This window comes from Sorghum bicolor, chromosome 10 (genome assembly GCF_000003195.3).
Source record: "Sorghum bicolor cultivar BTx623 chromosome 10, Sorghum_bicolor_NCBIv3, whole genome shotgun sequence".
NCBI lineage: Eukaryota > Viridiplantae > Streptophyta > Magnoliopsida > Poales > Poaceae > Sorghum > Sorghum bicolor.
This window is the reverse complement of record NC_012879.2, coordinates 2043974-2066253: the sequence shown is the minus strand read 5'-3', so window position 1 is coordinate 2066253 and position 22280 is coordinate 2043974. Positions and strand designations below refer to the sequence as shown.

Here is a 22280-nt window from a genome sequence, read left to right as displayed (position 1 = left end):
TTTGACGTTAATTAGTTCAACTTTGAACTAACTAACATCAAATAAATATGAATAGAGGGGGTATTTTGTTATGATTTATTTATTTATCATAAAAAAGGAACTTATACTATTACTCGTCAGTTTTGATGCCTAGGCACTGAAATCACAACTTTCAATCAAAATAATATCCACCAAGGGGAATGATGTGGTGGATACCACACAGCTTGATTTTGCATCACGTTGTTCTCTCAACAACATATTGGTATTTCTGCTTTCGATGCCGACTCACCACTTGTTACATGCTGTGCTTTGAGGATATATATGTAATGTGGTAGGTGGAGTTCAGCTTGTAGTCAGCTTTTTGGGAATCAAATTTTGCTATTCACACCCAACTAAGGCCTTATTTAGTTTCCAAAAATTTTTAAGATTTCCCATCACACCGAATCTTGCGGCACATGCATGATGCATTAAATATACATGAAAACAAAAACTAATTGTATAATTTATCTGTAAATCGTGAGACAAATCTTTTAAGCCTAGTTACTCCATGGTTGGACAATGTTTGTCAAATTAAAACGAAAGTGCTACAATGTCGAAATCCAAAATTTTTTGCAAACTTAACAAGGCCTAACATTATGTCAACAGTCAACTCAGCTCAGCTCAGCATGCACCCAATAATATAAAAGCAGGTTGACCAAGGAGAACTACACGTGTGTGGTTTGCCGCTAAGTAAAAGAAACTATATACTCCACGTGTTAAGGTTAATGATAATCATGGAGTAATATTATTGTTAACTACTCCCTCTGTTCAAAATGGTAAGTTGTTTTGGCTTTTATAAAAATATTGTTTTTACTATAAATCTAGATATATCCAGATTCATAGCAAAAGCTATGTACCTAGAAAAACCAAAATAACTTATAATTTAAAACGGAGAGAGTATTACTTAATTCGTTCAGAATTGTAGGCCACTTTAGTTTTTTAATGTATTGTATTTACTGTGTATCTAGACATAGCATATATCTTGATGTATAATAATATAAATGTATTTAGAAAAGTCAAAATGAGATACAATTTCGAACGGAGGTAGTGATATTGAATATCTCGAGCATGGGATATCATTTTTTTCAAGAACTGAAATTTCAAATTTGTATCTTGTGATGGATAAAGTGAGTTATGAATTAATTGATGGATAAAAGCGAATAAACAGAATGCATCGACGGTAAATATATGAGCTGCTACTTGCTACTAGTACTAGCAAAAAGTTGTGTTGTCAGGCCTTCTTTATTTCCTATTTTTTTTTGTTTTGAGCACTGTAGCATTTTTATTTTTATTTGACAATTACTATCCTATTATAGACTAACTAGGCTCAAAAGATTTATCTCACGATTTACAGGCAAACTGCACAATTATTTTTTTGTTTTCGTCTATATGTAATGTTTTATGCATGTGTCGTAAGATTTAATGCGACTGAGAATCTTGAAAAGTTTTTGGTTTTTGGTTGAACTAGGCCTTGTTTAGTTCTAATTTTTTTTCAAAATGGACACTGTAGCACTTTCGTTTGTATTTAACAAATATTGTCTAATTATGTACTAACTAAGCTTAAAAGATTCGTCTCGCAAATTATAGATAAACTGTGTAATTAGTTATTTTTTTATCTATATTTAATGCTCTATGCCGCAAGATTCGATGTGATGAAGAATTTTAAAAAAAAATTATAATTTTTTTTGGAAACTAAATAAGGCCGGCCTAAAAAAAACCCCAAAAGTTGGGAAGATGCCGCCACATATTGGAAATTCTCCGACCTCACGTGACTCTGCAATTCGAATTTCAAGGTGGGACATCGAAAGTGGCTTCTCGCCCGCCCACGCCTGCGGGCTGCAGACGTCAGCCGTTCCCGTTTCCGTTCATCCCCTCCTCCTTCCTCTATAAAGTACCCCCAAATCCCGCACCATTACCAGTTTACCACCCTCCTCTCCCTCCCCCAGCCCACGAGCGCGCGCGGCGCACGGCCGCACGCAACGCAGGCGCGGGAGAATGGTGATCTCTCAGCCTCCTCCATGCTGTTTATTGTGCGATTTTAGGCGCGGGTGTGTGCCCTCATCGTGGTTGCGCTGTTCGGGTGCAGGTGGTGGCTCAGAAGACGGAGGAGAGTGATATGGCGGACCATATGCTTCTACTGGTAAGTCTCCTCGCCCTTCTCCGCTTCGATTTCGTGCGATTCTGCGGGTTCGGATGGCTCTGCAACCCGCACCCGATCGAATTGGGGTGTTCGATAGAGACGTTCTCTTAGAATTTTCCGGACGGTTTGATCGCGAGCATTTTGGTTCGATTTGGGTCGGTGCTCGCGTATCGAGTGCCTGCCATTTGCTGCTTGAGCGGTTACGTTTGGGTGTCTCTTTACTAGTTAGTAGTTACTGTGCGTCAATAGCTTCTGGATTGATCGAATTGAGTTGGTTCCTATTTCTCTCAGTGAAGCACTCTCGATTGTGTGCATAAGTTTGCATTGAGCTCTTCAGATGGATGGCACATCGATTTGAGATTTTTGGATGTGTATTGCGCTAGCTGCTTGCTTGTTAGAATCCGTTGGCTGATTCGGAACTTCACTCAGGGAGAGTCTAATACTAGGTTCGCGCTCGATTTCGCGTAAAATTGGTGAGCATTTCGCCAGGTTTATGGTCTGATTTCTGTGGTTTCGAAAATTTCTAGCTCTTGAGGGAATTATATCGAGTTGTTTTTCTGCTTAACCAGTTGATTTCGGCGATTCACAACATTGGGAGTGAGTAAATATTCGATTCGTCTTGACATGGTTGTTGGGCAGTAGCGCCCATTCATTTCTTTTAGATTCTACGGGTCTGGGCGATGCATAGATGTACATCCCATCAGATTGCTTTGCATGCAAGGTTTCTCCTCGGTTCAATTATTTTTGGAGAAATTAGTAGTTCTAATGGTCACAAACTGTTTATCTAGAAGCGTCTAAAGTTGTCAATCAATCAATTGAATACTCGCTCAGTTTGCATTTTATCAATTTAGCCTTGCATCATGTTAAATTTCAGTGATATTTAGGAGCACGTCTCTGTGATTAGTTTCTGCTGCTTTGGAGATACATTTATGTCCAAATATGCTTTGAAGTTTGAACAGCAACACAACTTTTATTAACTTTAACAGTACCAGTGCCCATGTGTCTAGCAGCTGGATATATTTTAATTTAGTTTCTACTTTGGGTTCGAACCAAGCAGTACATATTTCTGCCAGTTTTGGGGATCATGAACTCTTCTTCTGCATTTTTAGTAATAGTTCAGTGACTGCAGTATGTTTGGTTTGTTACAGAAGTTTGACTGCCTTATATTTACTTGAAAATCTCTATGGTTTGCTTTCAATTAGATAACTATTATTTGCCATATCCTATACCGTTTTCTATGATCATCCAGTTGCATTTTGTCTGTATTATTTTGCTTTCTGTTTCTTGATATCTATTTTGGTTAGCATTCTGAATGTGCAATGGTATTGGATTCAATAACATAATGATCCAGATCATCAAAAAGCCTCTTATGTATGTTCTTGAAAATGCTCTACTAGCATACTGTTTGAGAAAAGCAAGTCACATATATGTCGCGATTCACTATTTGAAAGACACAGCTCGTGATGTTTTCGTTTTTTGGGTTGAAAGACACAGCTCGTGATGTTTTTGTTTTTTTGGGTGAACAGTCCATTCTTTTTTGTGTCTTTTGGTCAATGGACTAAATTTTTAATGAGTTTATGGGTGTTCAATTCCTTAACCATTTTGTCTTAATACCTATCTGGTTTGATGAAATCACGACATAGCCTGCTTTGTAAATGTTATGTTAATTTTATCAAACAGACAAGGAAACTACTTCGGATTGCCATATATCACATAAGCTACATAAGAGGCCTATTTCATGAGAAATATTTCAGTGAAAATTCAGTTCTATCACCAGGTCAGAATTAGCAATAACTTCAAACCCAATGCCTATATTCAAAATGTACAGCTGATGTGAAATTTTTACCTCAAACACTTTTCTTGATACAGTGATGGACAATGAGAAGCTTATGCCAGTACATGACGACATGGGGAGACTAATAGATTGGATGGAGAAAGGTGAAGAATGTCCTGAGCTCATTTAATGAGTCAACTATTTGTGATTACTACCTATCTTGTTACTTCTGAAAAATAATTTGTTGCATTATACTTGTTTTGTACATGACATGATCTGTGAGACTGTAACACACATCTTTGACCATTATTTTTCTAACCTGCATGGACAAATGTATTACTACTAATTTGATAATAAACTAGTTTTGATAAAAATTCTACTCATGTACATTCTAGAACATACATATTTTGGAAAAGTGGCCGTCTGAAACTACTTTTCTATTTTGTTTGTTTGATCAACTTTTGCAAACAAATATTTAGGTGTCTGTGATGCATTACAAAAGAAATACCTCAAGACCCTTCTCTTTTGTATCTGTGAGAAGGAGGAAGGTCCAATCATTGAGGAGTATACCTGTAAGTTTCATCCTGTGGACTCTTGCTAACCTGTAGCATATTTTGTAGGGCAATAACATGTAGCATATTAGTATGGATTGAGATCAACTGTTACACACTTTCTTATTATATGCCAATGTTTCCCTACAGTCTCATTTCGTTACCCAAACACAAATGGTGAGGAAATCACAATGATCGTTAGCCGGACAGGGAGCGAAAAGGGAAGCACCGCATTCAAGCCAAATGCTTCAGAATTAACTTCTGTTCAGATGAATTACTTTCTTACCTTGATAACGATTTCTTGCTTGAGGGTGCAGTCTCTGTACTAAAGTAGTGTTGCATCTAGAATGTTACAATTTGAAAGAAGTTTGCACTTGGCAACACAAACTTAAAACAAAAAGAATTCAGTATTATGATTTCTCTGTGTATGAATTTGCTGAAATTTACTAGGTATGCAGGTTTAAGTATCTATCTGTTGGCTATGCTAAAAGTACAGAATGTCTAGAAACATGAATATATAATTTAGATTTATTTAGATTTACATCAATTATTCATGGTTTTCTTGGCTTACAAAATCATAGTAGATTTGAGGTCTCATCCTTGTTGGTGCTTTAATGCATCTTGTAGATTATTCCATGGTTTTCTGGTTGTTTGTCCAATGTCCCTTTTGGGTGTCAATGTAACCATTATGACCTATGATGATCATATCTAGACATCTGTTACTTTTCAGGAGGTATGGATGTAAGATGATTAGAGCGCTTGTTTCACTTATGAAAACTGTGGACTCAAAACCAGAGATAAAGGAGGTATTTTTGTAACATTCTGTAATATGTTACAAAATTGCAATAGATTGTGTTGAGCTAAAGCTATGGTTTACTCATGTTCAGAGAACCGTCTTGGTGAAGCTGCTATACTATGATGATGTAACAGTAAGTAGAACCTTTTCTTCTATTTGTTTATTTTTAGCATATAGTTCTTGGGAGCTTCCGCTGCAGATAATCTTCTTTTGATCTCAATAAATAAGGAAATAAATTCTATTTTTATTTGAATTCTCTGTGGAAGTTAACACTGTTAATGTCCATGTCTGCAGCCAGAGGATTATGAGCCTCCCTATGCTGAAAATGAGGCCATAAATATATGGAACAAGAACCCCTTGAAGATCGAGGTGGGGAATGTCAATAGCAAGCACTTTGTGTTAGCTCTGAAGGTAAAAAGGAGAGTGAGGCAGGAGGGCTTCGACATGTTTTTCTTTATTTGATCAAAGATTATATTTCTCACATTTTTTTCTTTTATTTAGGTCAAAGAAGACCTGCACCCATGTGATGACAATAACACAAAAAGCGGATGGGATGAAATGAGGTTTGATAATGATTTCGACACTGATGGTGATGGTGACTTTTCTGACACTCAGGTGAACATCAAACAAAGCATACCCATAAATTATAGTGTCATTGCCTTAATTTGTAATCTAATGTGTTATTACCATAAATATCAGTACCTAAATATACATAACATGGGGTTTCTTTTTTGTTCGAAATGTTTTGACATTATATCTGGTAGGAATCCTAGCCCTACCGGACGATGAACAGAGGTTGTATGAGTGCGAGGGAGGCTGTCTAGGTCTGAGCGAACGAGGGAGACGACGCGGCGGCACTGTCGCTGCGAGAGGGAAGCGGGTGTTGTGGCGGCGGCTAGGGTTTCTCCCGACTTCCTGAGAAAGCCGGAAACAATAATATGTTTCTGCTTAAACCTGTCTCAATAGTCTTTACAAGTATTTATATCCCTCTCTCACAAATAATAATTGACACCCTCTAAAATTATATAATAAAGATAATTGTGGGCTTATAGCCCCTGACCACCCAGAGCACCCCTCCTTCGGCCGCTGCTGGGCTTACGACGGGTATAGGGAATTCTGGTCATAACATCTCTCCCCGCCTGCAAAAACAGCTCGTCCTCGAGCTGGAAGTCGGGGTAGACGGAGCGGTACTCGTCGAGATGATCCCAGGTGGCGTCCTCAGCTGGCAGCCCGTGCCACTTGATTAGCACCTTCCAGACCCCACGACGCTGTTGGACCTGCAGCACCCATTCTGGCGTAGGAAGCATGCGACCATCCCATGTCGGTGGTAGAACGGCCGGGGCTGCTAGGGGATCACCGCGATGCTTCTTCAGTAGACTGACGTGGAAGACATTGTGGAGGCGAGCACCCCCCGGAAGCTGAAGACGGTAGGCGACATTGCCGATGCGCTCGAGCACACAAAAGGGCCCAACATACCGTGGACCCAACTTGTGTTTGGCGCGGGGGTCCAAGGACTGTACTGTACGATGTAGGAGACGTAGCCACAGTCGCCAACCTCGAACTCCACATCCCTATGGCTGGCATCATAATATTTCTTTGAGAGCTGCTGCGCCTGGATGAGCCGTTGACGAACTTCAGCGAGGACGTCATCACGAGTTCGGAGAAGGGCATCTGCAGCTTTGGTCCATGCCATCCTCGGCCTGTATGGCAGAATAGGCGGAGGGGAACGACCATACGCCACCTCAAAGGGCGTAGCGCGAAGGGCGGTATGGAAGGAGGTATTGTAGCAATACTCCGCCCACGACAGCCAGTCCACTCAAGCCCTCCGTCGATCACCTGTAACACAACGCAAATACATGACAATTACCTTGTTGATCACCTCCGATTGTCCATCCATTTGCTGGTGGAAAGCCGTGCTCATCCGGAGAGTCACGCCCGCCATCTTGAAGAGGTCACGCCATACATGTCGAGTGAACACAGGGTCCTGGTCACTGGCGATTGATGATGGGAACCCATGAAGGCGGACGATGCCGTCGAAGAATGCGCGAGCAACGGAGGTCCCCGTGTAGGTGGCCGCGCGCAATAAAATGCGCGTACTTGGAGAAGCGGTCGACGACAGTGAGGATGACGGACTTGCCGCCGACCTTAGGCAGCCCTTCGATGAAGTCCATAGAGATATCCGCCCACACCTGGGACGGCACCTCTAGGGGCTGCAGCAGCCCTACTGGCTGTAAAGCCTCCGTCTTGTTGCGCTGACAAGTGGCACAAGTCCATACCCAGTCCTGGACCAGGGCACGATCGCCTGGAATGTAGAATTCGAAACGAAGGCCATGGAGTGTCTTTTGAACGCCTTCGTGACCAGCCCCATGAGTGAGCTGAAGCGCCAGGTGACGAAGGTCACCAAAATCAGGGATGAAGATACGCGCCCCGTGTAGCAGGAGACCCGCATCCTTGCGCCAGGAGGCGGCCAGTTCGCCTGCCCACAAGCGTTCCTGCAGCAGCTGAGCGTCTGGAGCAGCAGCACTAGCGCTGCGGATGTCATCGATGTAGGAGAACGATGGCCCGGAGAGAGCCGCCGTCGCTGCTGCCGCAGTAGCCTCCGGGAAGGCCTCAGTGTCCCGTCGAGACAGCGCGTCCGCCACCGTGTTGAGACATCCCGGCCGGCCACAGCAAAGTTAAACCCAAAGAGTTTGTTGGCCCACTGATGTTGCGGCACCGTCGACAGGCGTTGGTCTAGTAGGTACTTGAGGCTGTAATGATCAGTGTGAACAACAAAATGCTGCCCCCACAAGTACGACCGCCAATGCCGAACGGCTTGGACCAGCCCTATAACCTCGCGCTCATAGGCAACAAGCTTGTGGTGGCAAGCAGCGAACGGCCTGCTGAAGAAGGCAAGGGGTCCGGCGCCCCAGTGGAGGACGACACCAAACCCTGTGCCCGAAGGGTTGCTGTCCACCGTGAACACCTTGTCGAAATCAGGCATTTGCAGCACTGGCGCCATCGTGAGGGTGCCTTTCAGCGCCTGGAAGGCGGCCTCGGCGTCGTCATCCCAAGCGAACGCGTCTCGCCGCAAGAGACGCGTCAACGGTGCCGTGAAGATGCCGAAGTCCTGAATAAATTTCTGTTTGTAGCCGGCGAGCCCCAGGAAGCCCCACAGAGCCCGTGTCGAACGTGGAGTAGGTCACGAAGAGACCGCCGTGACCTTGTCGGCGTCCATGGCAACCCCCTGGGCGGAGATGACATGGCCGAGGTAGGCGATGGAGGTGGCCCCAAACGAACACTTGGAACACTTGAGGTGCAGGCGGTGAGCGCAGAGGGCGTTGAGGACGATCCCGACGTGCTACAAGTGCTCCGCCCAGGAAGAGCTGATATCAGTATGTCGTCAGAAAAGACCAACACAAACCTGTGGAGGTATGGCCTGAGAACGTCGTTCATCAGCGCCTGGAAGGTAGCCGAGGCGTTGGAGAGGCTGAAAGGCATCACCAAAAATTCGTAGTGCCCCTGGTGAGTGCGGAATGTCGTCATTCTGATGTCATCCGGATGCATCTGCACCTGGTGATAGCCGGTGCGTAAATCCAGCTTGGAGAAGAAGCGGGCGCCATGCAATTCGTCGAGGAGCTCATCGACCACAGGTATCAAAAATTTGTTCTTGGCGATCTGCGTGTTGAGCGCGCGATAGTCGATGCAGAACCTCTAGGACTTGTCTGCCTTGCGCACCAGGAGAACCGGCGTAGAAATTGAAGACGTGCTAGAGCGGATAATCCCTTCTGCAACTGCGGGTAGCGATAGGGGCGTACGGCAATCGGCACAGTACCCGGGAGTAGATGGATGCGATGGTCATAGGGCCGGGCTGGAGGCAGCCCCTGCGGCGCATCAAAGACTTGCTCGAACTGTGGTAGTAGACGGTCTAGGAGGGGCTGTCCTAGAAGCGCTTGGACTGCACGAACCGCTGGCTCCCGAATGTCGTCGCGGGAGGAGCCGAGGCCCTTCCACATGATGTGTCGAGAGCCCCGTGTAAAGGCCATGCAGAGGTCCTCAAAATCCCAGAGGATGGGCCCCAACGTACGAAGGAACTCCACCCCCAAGATGAGATCGAACTCGCCCAGGGAGATGCCGAAGCAGTCAATAGTAAACACCTCCGAGCCTATCGCTAGGGCGACCTGCCGGGCGACGCCTTCACATGGCATGCGGTCGCCGTTAGCCACCCTCACCTGCATGTGAGGCGAGGGGGCTGTGGCCAGCTGCAACTGCCGCAGCAGCGTTGATGAAGTTCGTCGTGGAGCCGGAGTCGAGGAGCACGACAACACAGTGACCGTGAACTATGGCCGGCAGTAACATGGCGTTCTCGGTCCGCACCCCGGCGAGGGCGTAGAGGGAGACCGTCGGAGAGGCCCCTGTCTCCGGCGTGAGTGCGCACGCCGCTGCCGTGGGCGTTGGGTCGGTAGGCGGCTCATCACCCAGGGCCGCCACCGCCACGTCGGCTGGGATGTCGTCGTCGAGATAGTCCCCGGATTCCAAGTAGAAGAGACGCTGACATACGTGGCCACGGACGAAGGGCTCATCACAATTAGCAGAGCCCTTGGCGGCGCCGTTCAGCGTGTTCGGCCAGTGAGAGGCGATGGAATCTCGGGGCAGCCGTGGTTGTTGTCGCAGATGGCGTTGGAGACCCCGCTGCAGGTGCCGGAAGGGGGCGTGGTTGGCTGGAAGCACGGTTCCCACGCGGCTGTGGGGCCGGCAGAAAAGCCACCGCACGACGCTCGAAGGCTCGCGCCAGGTACTGAGCCGTCTGAAGGTCGGGTGGATTTCTGATATCCACTTCCACCTTGATGTGCTCTGGCAGCCCACCCACAAACAACTCCGCCTTCTAGCGCGGGGAGAGATCATGAGCGTGACAAAGCACGACATTGTAGCGCAGCGAGTACTCCTGGACGGTTGACTAGAACGGAAGGTGAGCCAATTCAGCCAGCCTGGCACCCTGCACTGGAGGGCCGAATTGCAGCTAGCACAACTCGTGGAAACGCTCCCACGCAGACATGCCCTCGTCCTGCTCCAGTGCGTAGTACCATGCCTGCGCTGCGCCCCGGAGATGGTACGAAGTGAGCATGTGCAATCCGAAAGCAGGCTGCATTGACCACGGAAGAACTGTTCATAGTGGTTCAGCCAATTGAGAGGATCAACCTCGATGTCGTACGTCAGGAACTCGAGCTTGTAGAATTTTGGGGCGTCCTGGGCGCCCGCGACATGGTCCTCGGTCGAAAAAACAGGGTTGCCGCCGCTGCCGAAGGATGAGGACGCCCCGGTATACAGAGCGCTCCCGTAGAGTAGGCTGTCGTCGACGCCGCCATAGAACATGCTGGCGGAGGGCGGCGGTGGAACGCCGCCGTAGGAAGCGCTAGAGCCGGGCGCCATGGACAGGCCCGATGTTGGAGTCGGTGATGTGGCCATTGTGTACACCGAGGCAGTTGGGGCACTCATGGCCCATGATGGCAGCGGCGATGGCGACGGTTGCTAGCGCATGCGATGAAGCGGCACACCAGACCCAGCTGGTTGGTTGGCAGCGGTGGTGGCTGGGAGCTCGCTCAGGCCGCCTTTAGGTCGACCATGTCCTGGGTGATCTGGCAGACCAGCCCGGCCAGCCCTTCAAGGGTTAGCGGCTGGGCGCCTGGCGGCTGGCGTGTCGGAGACCAAGGGCGGAGAAGACGCCGACAGCGTGGTGGTGGAGGCCGATGGAGGAACGGTGGTGGAGGCCGGAGGACCAGACATCTCTGATACCAAGCTGGTAGGAATCTTAGCCCTACTTGACGATGAAAGGAGGTTGTATGAGTGCGAGGGAGGCTGTCTAGGTCTGAGCGAACGACGGAGATGATGCGGAGGCGCCGTCGCTGCAAGAGGGAAGGATCTGCTGGCAAGTGGCACAAGTCCGTACCCAGTCCTGGACCAGGGCACGATCGCCTGGAATGTAGAAGTCGGAACAAAGGCGATGGAGTGTCTTTTGAACACCTTCATGACCAGCCCCATGAGCGAGCTGAAGCGCCAGGTGACGAAGGTCACCAAAATCAGGGACGAAGATACGCGCCCCATGCAGCAGGAGCCCTGCATCCTTGCGCCAGGAGTCACGCCCGCCATCTTGAAGAGGTCACGCCATACATGTCGAGTGAACACAGGGTCCTGGTCACTGGCGATTGATGATGGGAACCCATGAAGGCGGACGATGCCGTCGAAGAATGCGCGAGCAACGGAGGTCCCCGTGTAGGGTGGCCGCGCGCAATAAAATGCGCGTACTTGGAGAAGCGGTCGACGACAGTGAGGATGACGGACTTGCCGCCGAGCTTAGGCAGCCCTTCGATGAAGTCCATAGAGATATCCGCCCACACCTGGGACGGCACCTCTAGGGGCTGCAGCAGCCCTACTGTCTATAAAGCCTCCGTCTTGTTGCGCTGACAAGTGGCACAAGTCCATACCCAGTCCTGGACCAGGGCACGATCGCCTGGAATGTAGAATTCGGAACGAAGGCGATGGAGTGTCTTTTGAACGCCTTCGTGACCAGCCCCATGAGTGAGCTGAAGCGCCAGGTGACGAAGGTCACCAAAATCAGGGATGAAGATACGCGCCCCGTGTAGCAGGAGACCCGCATCCTTGCGCCAGGAGGCGGCCAGTTCGCCTGCCCGCAAGCATTCCTGCAGCAGCTGAGCGTCTGGAGCAGCAGCAGTAGTGTTGCGGATGTCATCGATGTAGGAGAACGACGGCCCGGAGAGAGCCGCCGTCGCTGCTGCCGTAGCAGCTACCAGGAAGGCCTCAATGTCCCGTCAAGACAGTGCGTCCACCACCGTGTTGAGATGTCCCGGCCGGTACTCCACAGCAAAGTCAAACCCAAAGAGTTTGTTGGCCCGCTGATGTTGCGGCACCGTCGACAGGCGTTGGTCCAGTAGGTACTTGAGGTTGTAATGGTCAGTGCGAACAACAAAATGCCGCCCCCATAAGTACGGCCGCCAATGCGAGACGGCTTGGACCAGCCCTATAAGCTCGCGCTCATAGGCAGCAAGCTTGCAGTGGCGAGCAGCGAACGGCCTGCTGAAGAAGGCAAGTGGTCCGGCGCCTCGGTGGAGGACGACACCAAACCCCACGCCCGAAGTGTTGCTGTCCACCATGAACACCTTGTCAAAATCCGGCATTTGCAGCATCGGCCCCGTCGTGAGGGCGCCTTTCAGCGCCTGGAAGGCGGCCTCGGCGTCGTCATCCCCAGCGAACGCGTCTCGCCGCAAGAGACGCGTCAACGGTGCCGTGATGATGCCGAAGTCCCGAATAAATTTCTGGCAGGAAGCCCCGCAGGGCCCGTGTCGAACGCGGAGTAGGCCACGAAGAGACCGTCGTGACCTTGTCGGCGTCCATGGCAACCCCCTGGGCGGAGATGACATGGCCGAGGTAGGCGACTGAGCGGCACGTCAGACCCAGCCGGTTGGTTGGACAGCGGTGGTGACTGGGAGCTCGCACAGGCTGCCTTCAGGCCGGCTATGTCCTGGGTGATCTGGCCGACCAGCCCGGCCAGCCCTTCAAGGGTTAGCGGTTGGGCTCATGCGGCTGGCGTGTCGGAGACCAAGGGCGGAGAAGACGCCGACAGCGTGGTGGTGGAGGCCGATGGAGGAACGGTGTTGGAGGCCGGATGACCAGACATCTCTGATACCAAGCTTGTAGGAATCCTAGCCCTATTAGACGATGAACTGAGGTTGTATGAGTGCGAGGGAGGCTGTCTAGGTCTGAGCGAATGAGGGAGACGACGCGGCGGCGCCGTCGCTGCGAGAGGGAAGGAGCTGACACAAGAGAGGTGGGCGGCTAGGGTTTACCCGCGGAGCTACAGTACCCACGGGTACTGTTTACGCAGGTGTTGTGGCGGCGGCTAGGGTTTCTCTCGACTTTCTATTGTACATAGTTACTCCTTTTGTAATTAGAGAGTGAATAACCACATTTCTGCAGGATATGCCTGTGGTCTGTTTTACATTAGATAACTATTGGTTGCCTTCTCCTACACTTGTTCTAAATTGTGCTTGAGCTATGTTTTTAGTGATACATTCGAATGGAGAATCTAAACTAGGATGATGAGCTATATACTCTACCTGCATCGTCTTATAGCTGAAATTTAGCTAACAATTGTTAAATTTTCAGGTGCAACTTTCCAGAAGAAGATTTGGATATGTCCTTTGCACCAAACCGAAGAATTTTAAATTTATTCTTGACTCTGGTGCCACACATCATATTTGCAATGATGAGGCTATAATGCGTAACTTGAGAGAGGTGAAGAAGGAAGACCGACTATCTGTATATTCATCAGGTGGTAAAGAACTTAGTGCAGAGAGGATGGGCTATATAGACCTTAAAAATTTTAGCCTGAATCCAGTTGGTTTAATCCCTTCAATGCAATTCAATGTTGTATCTGTTGGACAGCTAGCCAAACAAGGTCTGATGATCTGTTGTGGAAATGGTCAGTTTAGTGTCTATGATATGAGAGAGGGCCGAATTGTTGGGGAAGGGTATCTTGACAACAAACTGAATGAATATGTTTTCAGAACATTGAAATGGTTGCCACAAGCTGAGAATTTGGTTGAAATCCCCAAGAATGACACACAGAAAGTGAATGATGAACAACAAGCACAGAATGTAATATATCTTTACTTGTTTCAGCTTTCATATTCTAGTTAACACCTCACTAATATAATGATGTCTAGTTCTCTTGTTTGTTTGAGAAAAAAAAAATTAAGTGATTGACTTAGCTCTTATTTTTACATACAGGTATGGTTGATTGACACAGGATGTGCGCAACACTTAGTGTCTGATGTCACTCTGTTAACCAATGTTAGAAATGACAAGCGACCTTTTGAAACTGCAAAGGGAACCATCTGGTCAAGCCACAGGGGAAAGTTCAAAGCTGGAAAACTAGTGCTCAACGATGTTTTATATTGTAAAAGCGTACAGGACAATCTGATGTCAGGGCCTTTGCTGGATAAGGCTGGATATAGAATCACTTTTTGTGGAAAAACTTGCACACTTGTGCATAAGGATGGATTGGAACAGAGAGGGGTCGCCATTCAAGATGTGAGCAACAATTTGTACTCACTTGAAGAAGAAGAACAGAAGGACAACAGCATCTCTGCTCAGGGAGATGCAAAAGAGGCCAAAAGGAGGCGACTTGAATGAACAGCTCTCCTCACTCCACTCTCTAACATACCTGTAAGATCTCTAGCTGTATTGCTGTAATCTGGGGGAGCTATTTCTTCTCTGATGATAAAATTGTCATAGATATCTAGTAGCTATCGATGAAGGAATAAAAAACTATGGCTAGTAATTAATGTTGTTACTCTTCACATATCTGAAAAAACAGTAGATGCTTATAACACGTAAAATTTGTAGTAGGCTAGAACTGGGTTAATGCTTTCTACTTGGTTTAAGCTGTGATGATCTGTGTCTATTAGTAAATGCTTCCACACATGTTTTCACTATATTCCATTACATTATTTCAGAAAGATGAATGAAACAGCTCACTGCTGCTACTTACTGCTGATTTCCCAGTTTAGTTATTTACACCCTTGTTTTTTCTGCTCTTCAGTTACTTCCAGAGTGTTGCGGATCCTGTCCCTGAGACTGAGCAGAGTAGCGGGATTGCTGTATTCTTGGGGTTGTCACTTCTCACTTGTTTCAGACGTTTCTAATTGTCTGTCTGTCTATCTCTGCATCTGCAAAATGGCAACTGCTTTGTGGATGTTTGGCAAGCCAGTTGTGGAATTGGACGGCAAAGACGTAGCACCGCCGGTTGAAAGGTCCAGACGCCATGAACCTATTGATGCTCATGCTCTTTGTGTGTGTGATAGCTCCTGCTTCTAGTTACTGAACAGTTACAGTTTAGTGTCCGACTCGTGATGTCGCATCGAAGAGTAAGTCCAACCAGCGGCTCTAGAATCGCGGTTGGGCTGTTGTTGGGTTGACCTTCCCGGATCCTGCTGTGCCGGTGGAGACACGGCTCTCCTCGTCATCCTTGTAGTGTCGTCCTCGCATCCTACTTTATTGCTTGGCATTCTGGCACAAACTTTGCCATGTGTAGATAAGCACAAACTTTGCTGTATCTGAAAATTGTTGGCACATAAAATGCAGTAAACTTGATATCTTTGCTCAAAGAAACAATTTATACTGCACTTTTTTTCCCGTTGTGTGTGTGCTCGGTTCTATTTGCTTGTCCGGTAAACTTTAACATATGGTAAGTACCTATATGTATACGAAATTTGTTTGTCGGCCGGCCGGGTCTGGAGTCACGGATCGGAGATCCATTTTCGAGCAGGCATTTTGTGTTCACCGCACTTGATCTGCATATGCAACTGCCTGGTGGTCCAAATCTACACTTGTCACCTCTACGAGCGTGGACGTCCTCACATTAATCATCACTTGTGTGTGTTCCTCTCTTGTATACTTGTTGAATAAGGTCAATGTAAAATGCTTGGATCGTTGCCTTTATTATAGTGTAATTCTTTATAGGGACTCTGAAACTTCCATTTATATACATAATGAAATAACGCTTCGGACTCATGTTGAAATAAATAACCTCTTGAATCCAGCACGAAGCTAGGTGTATATTGAAGTATTTTCGTAATATAGCAAATTTGGGATGGAAGTATATATAGTAACATATATGGGGATACATTCTGCAATGCCTTATATATGTGTGATCTGCAATGCCTTATATATGCGTGATGTGTAGTAAGTTTTCATTGGGGATGAATAGGCAATGTTTTTGTGATGAAATTAGCTTTGTTTCCAAGTGCAAATATATGTGAGATTGGAAGCAGAGAGGCGTTGATGACATTAGAAGTTGAAGGAGACTCCGGCAGTAAAAATAATACTTCCTTCATATTTAAATGTTTGATGTCGTTGACTTTTGACATGCGTTTGACCACTCGCCTTATTCAAAAATTAGTGTAAATATATGAAAATATAAGTTAGACTTAAAATATAATCAATGAAAAAAATAAGCCATAACAAAATAAATTATAATTACATGATTTTTTTTAATAAGGTGAACGGTCAAATGTTGAGTTAAAAGCTAATGTTATCATAGAGGTTACGTATGTGTATTATTCGTATGGACGAGTGTCCATATGTTGTGAGCAAGTATGTACCCTTGTTTCGAAAAAAAGGCACGGCATCATAAATTTAAATAGAATAGGGCCTTAAAAAAGATTATGAATAGAATAGTACAGTGATTTTTTAAGGGGAAATAATAAGTAATAAAAAAACTAGAACTTGGCCTCATGCACGTGGGTAGGCCCAGTCGACCCGCAGGTTACGGCCGCCGACGTGATGACCATTGAGCTTGTCGACGGCCTCCTCAGCGTGCTCCCGCTCCTTGAACGCCACATAGCCGAAGCCAGCGCTGCCGGGCGGCGCGAGCGTCGTCGTGATAACGGACATCAGGAGCGGCCCGAACCGCTGGAAGAGCCGGTCGAGCTCCCGCAGGCCAAGGCTCGATGGCAGGTTGGTCACTCGCACGAAGCGCCGCAAGGCGTCCCGGCGGCGGTGGCTCGCCGCCGCTACCGCCGCGTGCCGGCTGGGGACGCACCCCGCTCTGCAGGTGGCGCCGACGCGCCCGTCCATGTAGTTCCAGGCGCAGAAGTACTCGTTGTGCCATCTCGCCACGCCGCAGATGCAGCAGGTGGGCGTCGCGGTGGCGGCGCGTTCCTGCTCTTGCTCTCGCGGCGGCTCCTTCCTCTGCGCAACCGCCTCGTCGGCGGCCGGCGTATCCTCCTGCTGTCCCTCGCCGGCATTGCGCGCGGCGGCCGGCGGCGGTTGGATCGGCACGTGGTTCAATTCACCTTGCAGTTGCGCCGCCGGGTGGTCTTTTGTCTTCGCGGTCGTCGTTAACGACGCTGCGGTCATCATCATCTTCTTCTTCCTCTTCCTCCTCCTCTTACGGTTCTTCCTTGGCGTTCCCGCGTCGTTGGCCATGGATCTCCTTCGTCAATCGTCAGCCGCCCCTTCTTGCTGGTACAACAATGGCATCCAACACAAAATAAAGGGAAAGAGTCCGATAGGGTTCCGTTGCAACACAACACAACCAGTTTATGTTGTATACGGTCGGGAACTTCCCTTTTATTTGTATAATATATGTATCTCTCTACGTTATTCAAAGCCTTCGTATAGCGAACGAATTCTTTCTTTCTTTCTTTAAATTAATTACGAATTTGTTTTGTGTATTCTAGCCTTGAGTGACCATGAAAAAGCGCAAGGCGCCGGACGGGACCGCGGAACCCTGCTCGGGGGTCGGCGGCGGCGATCGCCTGAGCTGCCTTCCCGACGAACTGATCGGGCGCATCCTCTCCTTCCTGCCCACCCCGCAAGCCGCGCTCACGGCCCAGCTGTCGCGGCGATGGCGGCGAGCCTGGGCGCACGTCGCCGCCCTGAACCTGTCGGTCCAGGACTGCGTGCGGAGCGGGAAGGGGCCCCGGTTCTGCGCCCTCGCCACCGCGGCGCTCGCTCGGTTCCCGACGCCCGTCATCCCCGCCATCTCCGTCGAGGTGGACCACCACATCTACCTCGTCGACGAGTGGTACGGCCGGGCGATGGCGCGCGCGGTCGGGTCCGTGCGCGTCACGTCGCTGCGGGGGCTCAACTTCCTGCGCCTGCCTCCCTGCACGCACGCGGAGGCGCTGGACATGACCGCGCCGCGCACCACGCTTACGCTCCCCGACCCCGAGCCCGAGGCGGACCTGGTGTTCGGCAGGCTGGCTGAGCTGAGCCTCGCGCTGCTGCAGCTAGGCGGCGCGCGCCCTCTGGACGAGTTCCTGGCGTCGTGCTGCCCGCGGCTGAGGACGCTGCGGCTGCGCCGCGTCAGGGGGCACCCCGTGCGCCGGCTCGCCCTCCGCACGGGCACCCTCGAGGTACTCGACCTCGACACCGTCGACGACCTGGCAACGCTGGACGTGGTGGCCGCCAAGCTCCGGTGCCTGAGCGTGCGCTCCTGCTTCCGCCTTCTCCCAAGAGACGGCGACGGCGACGGCGACGGCCGCAAGGTGACCGTCTCGGCGCCGCGGATCGAGGCGATTTGCTGGTACCGCAGCTACCCGGAGCAGCTCACCTTCCGCGACGGCGGCCTGGAACACGTCCGCCGGCTCGCCGGCCCGCTCAAGCTCCCGACGCTCGGACGGCGGGACCAGTTCGACGCCCCGCACACCACGCAGCTCCTGCGGTCCTGCGCCCTCGCCGTCGACCGGCTCGACATGGAGCTCGTGGTGCCGGACGAGATGGCTCTCCTCAACTGGCTCGGCGCCCCTCCTGCTGCAGAGGCGCGCGCGACGTGCGAGGACCTGATCCGCCACGTTCCGGCGCTGCCCTGTGTCCGCGTGCTCTCGCTGAAGATCCGGTGGGGGTTCGGCGGCGGCGTCGGGCCATGCCTGGCCTCCTTCCTCTCGCGAACGCCGAGCTTAACGAGGCTCCGCATCCATGCGAGCACCTACTGCCTCACCGTCTATGTAAGTTGTTCATTATTCACGCAACAAAAGATCTTCATCTTAATTGGGTTAGGGTCGGGGAAGAGTGCATGCATTTGAATGCATGGAACCCTGTCGATCATATCTCAGGAGGCGGACGAAGAGGCGCCGCCGCCGCCGCCGCGAGGAAAGCAGCTGCAGTGGAAGAGGAGTGACGTCGTCGGCGCGGATGAACAAAGGGTTCGTCTCGATGGCCTTCGAGAGATCAGCGTCGACGGGCTCAAAGGCACGGACAGCGAAGAGCACAGGCTCGTACAACTCTTGCTCGCCAGCGCGCCGCCGTCGCTGGAGCGGATGTCCCTCACGTTCCGTCACGCTGCGGCGTCCATTGTCGATGAGATCGCCGCCGAGATCCCGGTTCACTTCCCCATGGCGACCGGGCGCTGGGATCGCTGCACGACGAGCGTGCTCACGTGGACCAGGGTGGGGTGCATGGAGTGGAGAGTGCGTTGATGACGACTGCACAGCCAGAGCACCAACTGTTCTAAAAGCATCTTCAAAGGCTTTGACAAATTAACTTGACATTTATTGTTATTTGCAAACTCCTATAACAAAATGCAAAGAATAAAAATAGGTCATCTCTAAGGGAATTGGCATTTGGACTTGGCAAATGATAAAAATAGAAGGTCTCCAGGCGCGCGCGCTTTCATCGCGCGTGACTTTGCTCGCGCGATTGGGTTTGCAAAGCCATCCACGACTTGGCATTTTTGCCAAGTTTGCTCCCTTGTTTGCCAAGTTGCCCAAATTGCAAACTCCAAATGCAAAAACGTTGGATACCTCTTTTGGAGCTTTTTAGCAAATTACTCAAATGCAAACCTCAAATGCAAAACCTTGGAGATGCTCACAAATCCAACATGCACGGCCCTGCCTGGTGTCATAATTAAAGATGTGCAACGGGCCGGCCCGGCACGGCCCGAAAGGGCACGAGCCCGTATGGCCCGCGTGCCACCGGGCCGTGCCTCCACAGGCCATCGTGCCTGCCTGACGGCCCAGGCACGGCCCGTGGGCCGATTTTCGTGCCGGGCCGACCCGAAAGACACGAGGCCCAATAGTCCTTCGGGCCGGCCCATGGCCCGATATATGAAAAACACCAAATTTAATACAGAATTTAACAAAGCATAAATACATTACATTCAAGTAACATACATTAATACTTCACAATTCACATAACACAATATACTCTCAGATTATATTTACTTGCCAAAAGTCACAAGTTTCACAAGTCATAGATCCTAATACTTCAAGTTTCATAAATTTCCTGATACCGTGCCGACACCGTGCCTGCTGTTAAAAGCGGGCCGTGCCGAGCCGCCCAGCGGACCGAGGAGTCAGCCCAAGCACGACCCGCAATGTGCTTCGGGCCGGCCCGGGCCCAGTTAGGATCGGGCCATGCCGTGCTCGGGCCGGGCCAAATGACCGTACTTTGGGCCGTGCCTTTGGTCCGCGGGCTGCATGCTCAACTTTAGTCATAATAGCTCGAGACGAACCATGCAATTAAGGTCGTCTAACATGGATAGTACTGTCAAAAGCCTGCTGGAAGCTCTCTTCCGTTTCTGATCGATTTGTGAAACAGACATATATATTTGCATACATGATTTGTGAAATTTGATCTCAAATATTTTACATGCATGTTTTCCATGGCTAGCTAGTTCGGTTGTAGAACGAACACTTTTGTTGTAGCACCGTACTACCGTAGCGTACTTTCCATGGCTAGTTGTACGGTAGAGTAGCTATCGAGTTATTTAGTTGCTCACTAGCTACAAGAGGCCTTGGGGCTTGACAAAAACCAAACGGAGTGAACTCCAGCATGTCCAGCATCACCAACAGAAGAAATAGAAGTTAGAGAAGACGAGAGAGGAAATCTTCAACGCGAGCTGGGCCAGTTTCGTCGGGCCTCTGCTCTGGGCCAGTTTCGTCGGCCCTCTGCTCAGCAATGGATTTTGTTGTTGTTGTTGCTGCTGCTGCTGCAAATAGCAATGGATTTTTGAGTTGATGCTGATAGTTCAATGCGCACTCGGAATTAAGCATTCGCGTAAGACAAAAGATGGCTTTTGAGAAGCAAGCTTCAAGCTCTTTTTTCTCGGTGAAGAGTTTTATAGCGTTATACCATGTTGGATAAAATACAATAAAACATGAATGAAACTACTATCCTTAATGCATTGTGAAATTTATTGTTACGTAGATATTTAATTTCATGACTCTTTAAAATTAAAAAGCTAATGTTTCAATCTCCATGAAATTAATTTCTGTTTTCTTAAAAATATTGTGATGACATAAAAAAATGCTTATGTAGTACACTATTAAATACAGATGAAACTGAAAAGGAAAATCCCAATAAGACTGAACTTATTTGAAAAGGCTAATTTACTGCAGCTTCTGGACGGTCACAAATGTTTGTCAAAGCAGAAAGCACCAGCAGAAAACAAAACAGCTCGACCAGATCCAGACATACGTTGCAACTATATACAACTCATAGGAAATGCATTCACAAGTCCGGATCATAGCAGAAATAGAGTGCGACAATGCCACATCGCCCTGAAGCAGTAACTCCCCGACACAGTACAATTGAACCAGAAATACGCTTTGTCTGAGCGCTACCTTAGTATCCTTCCACCGTGCTTGCAAAACAGCACAATCGGAAGACTCGGCTTTACTCATACCTCGGAAACATTCCTTAGCCTTGTCTCCTTGGCGTCCTCCTATATAATGGGGGGAATCACAAGCAGTTAACAACAAAATCGAATGTTAAATGCTCACCCTGAACAATGACATGAAAGTGAAGCATCATACGTCATCAGAGCTGCTTGGCTCCTCCGAATCGAATGGCAAAAATACATCCAAGTGCCCCCCCGTGTAGGCATCCGAATTCTTGGGGTGCCTCATACCATGACTTCCATTGTTTTTACAATCATAACACCAACCTTCATTAAGAAAGAATGCATTAGTCAGCCAACAGCCAAATCACCAATGTTATATATAAACATATGTTAGTAACAGCCAGGTAACTGCAACAACTAGTTCTGACGTTCTGTTAATGAAAACGTTCAAGCCATCGCACAAGCGTAGCAAGGTTCATCTAGACATGAACTACTAAAAACATAGGGTAGGCTTCTTAATAGGGGAACAATGCCTCGATGGAAAATGGATGAGGGGATTGCGCTGCAGCAGCTAAGACGAAGCAGTGGGCTCATGGAAGAAGAAACATGGTTCCACTGTTGCAGAACGACCACCATAGCAGCAGCGACTTTTTAGTTCTGTTTATTCTTTTCAGGAGTTGGTGAAGGACTGTTGGAAAAATATGTAGGCTCCTTTTTTAAGCATAAATGCGATCCCTTATACAAACAAAAGACTCACCTACAGCTATACATTCACCACACTTGCTAATTTTGCATGCTGCTTAAGGACTATCATTCTAAACACTTGAAAAAACAATATAATAAAGAAAAATAATACTTAAAAAATTAGCATAGGGAAA

General features: G+C 48.7%; 3 protein-coding genes across 5 annotated transcripts; 2 read left to right on the top strand and 1 right to left on the bottom strand.

Moving 5' to 3' along the window:
* Window positions 1866–15470, top strand: LOC8068402 (meiosis-specific protein PAIR2). 3 transcript variants are annotated; one of them, XM_021448919.1, is made up of 13 exons: window positions 1882–2016; window positions 2105–2158; window positions 3839–3935; window positions 4028–4096; window positions 4412–4504; window positions 4634–4794; window positions 5214–5289; window positions 5371–5412; window positions 5574–5690; window positions 5781–5894; window positions 13440–13931; window positions 14064–14501; window positions 14878–15470. In XM_021448919.1, the coding sequence occupies exons 7-12, from the start codon at window positions 5230–5232 to the stop codon at window positions 14466–14468; spliced, it is 1230 nt and encodes a 409-aa protein (XP_021304594.1). In that variant the 5' UTR covers window positions 1882–2016; window positions 2105–2158; window positions 3839–3935; window positions 4028–4096; window positions 4412–4504; window positions 4634–4794; window positions 5214–5229; the 3' UTR covers window positions 14469–14501; window positions 14878–15470. The 3 variants fall into 3 exon arrangements, with proteins under 3 accessions (XP_002437772.2, XP_021304594.1, XP_021304593.1); XM_021448918.1 differs by having other exon boundaries at window positions 1883–2016; window positions 4634–5289; XM_002437727.2 differs by lacking the exons at window positions 13440–13931; window positions 14064–14501; window positions 14878–15470 and adding an exon at window positions 6044–6217 and having other exon boundaries at window positions 1866–2016; window positions 4634–5289.
* Window positions 16569–17264, bottom strand: LOC8068401 (eukaryotic translation initiation factor 3 subunit G-B). Its single transcript, XM_002436384.1, has one exon. The coding sequence runs from the start codon at window positions 17262–17264 to the stop codon at window positions 16569–16571; it is 696 nt and encodes a 231-aa protein (XP_002436429.1).
* Window positions 17531–19258, top strand: LOC8069079. The gene is made up of 2 exons (XM_002437725.1): window positions 17531–18787; window positions 18896–19258. The coding sequence occupies exons 1-2, from the start codon at window positions 17531–17533 to the stop codon at window positions 19256–19258; spliced, it is 1620 nt and encodes a 539-aa protein (XP_002437770.1).

What these genes read in the sequence shown, in the direction of transcription:
- LOC8068402 (XM_021448918.1), top strand. Translation starts at nt 5,179, where the DNA reads ATGATGATCATATCTAGACATCTGTTACTTTTCAGGAGGTATGGATGT. An exon ending in ACTTTGTGTTAGCTCTGAAG is followed by an intron (nt 5,691 to 5,780) that starts GTAAAAAGGAGA and finishes TCTTTTATTTAG; the next exon opens with GTCAAAGAAGACCTGCACCC. An exon ending in GTGACTTTTCTGACACTCAG is followed by an intron (nt 5,895 to 13,439) that starts GTGAACATCAAA and finishes TTAAATTTTCAG; the next exon opens with GTGCAACTTTCCAGAAGAAG.
- LOC8068401 (XM_002436384.1), bottom strand. Translation starts at nt 17,264, where the DNA reads ATGGCCAACGACGCGGGAACGCCAAGGAAGAACCGTAAGAGGAGGAGG.
- LOC8069079 (XM_002437725.1), top strand. Translation starts at nt 17,531, where the DNA reads ATGAAAAAGCGCAAGGCGCCGGACGGGACCGCGGAACCCTGCTCGGGG. An exon ending in CCTACTGCCTCACCGTCTAT is followed by an intron (nt 18,788 to 18,895) that starts GTAAGTTGTTCA and finishes ATCATATCTCAG; the next exon opens with GAGGCGGACGAAGAGGCGCC.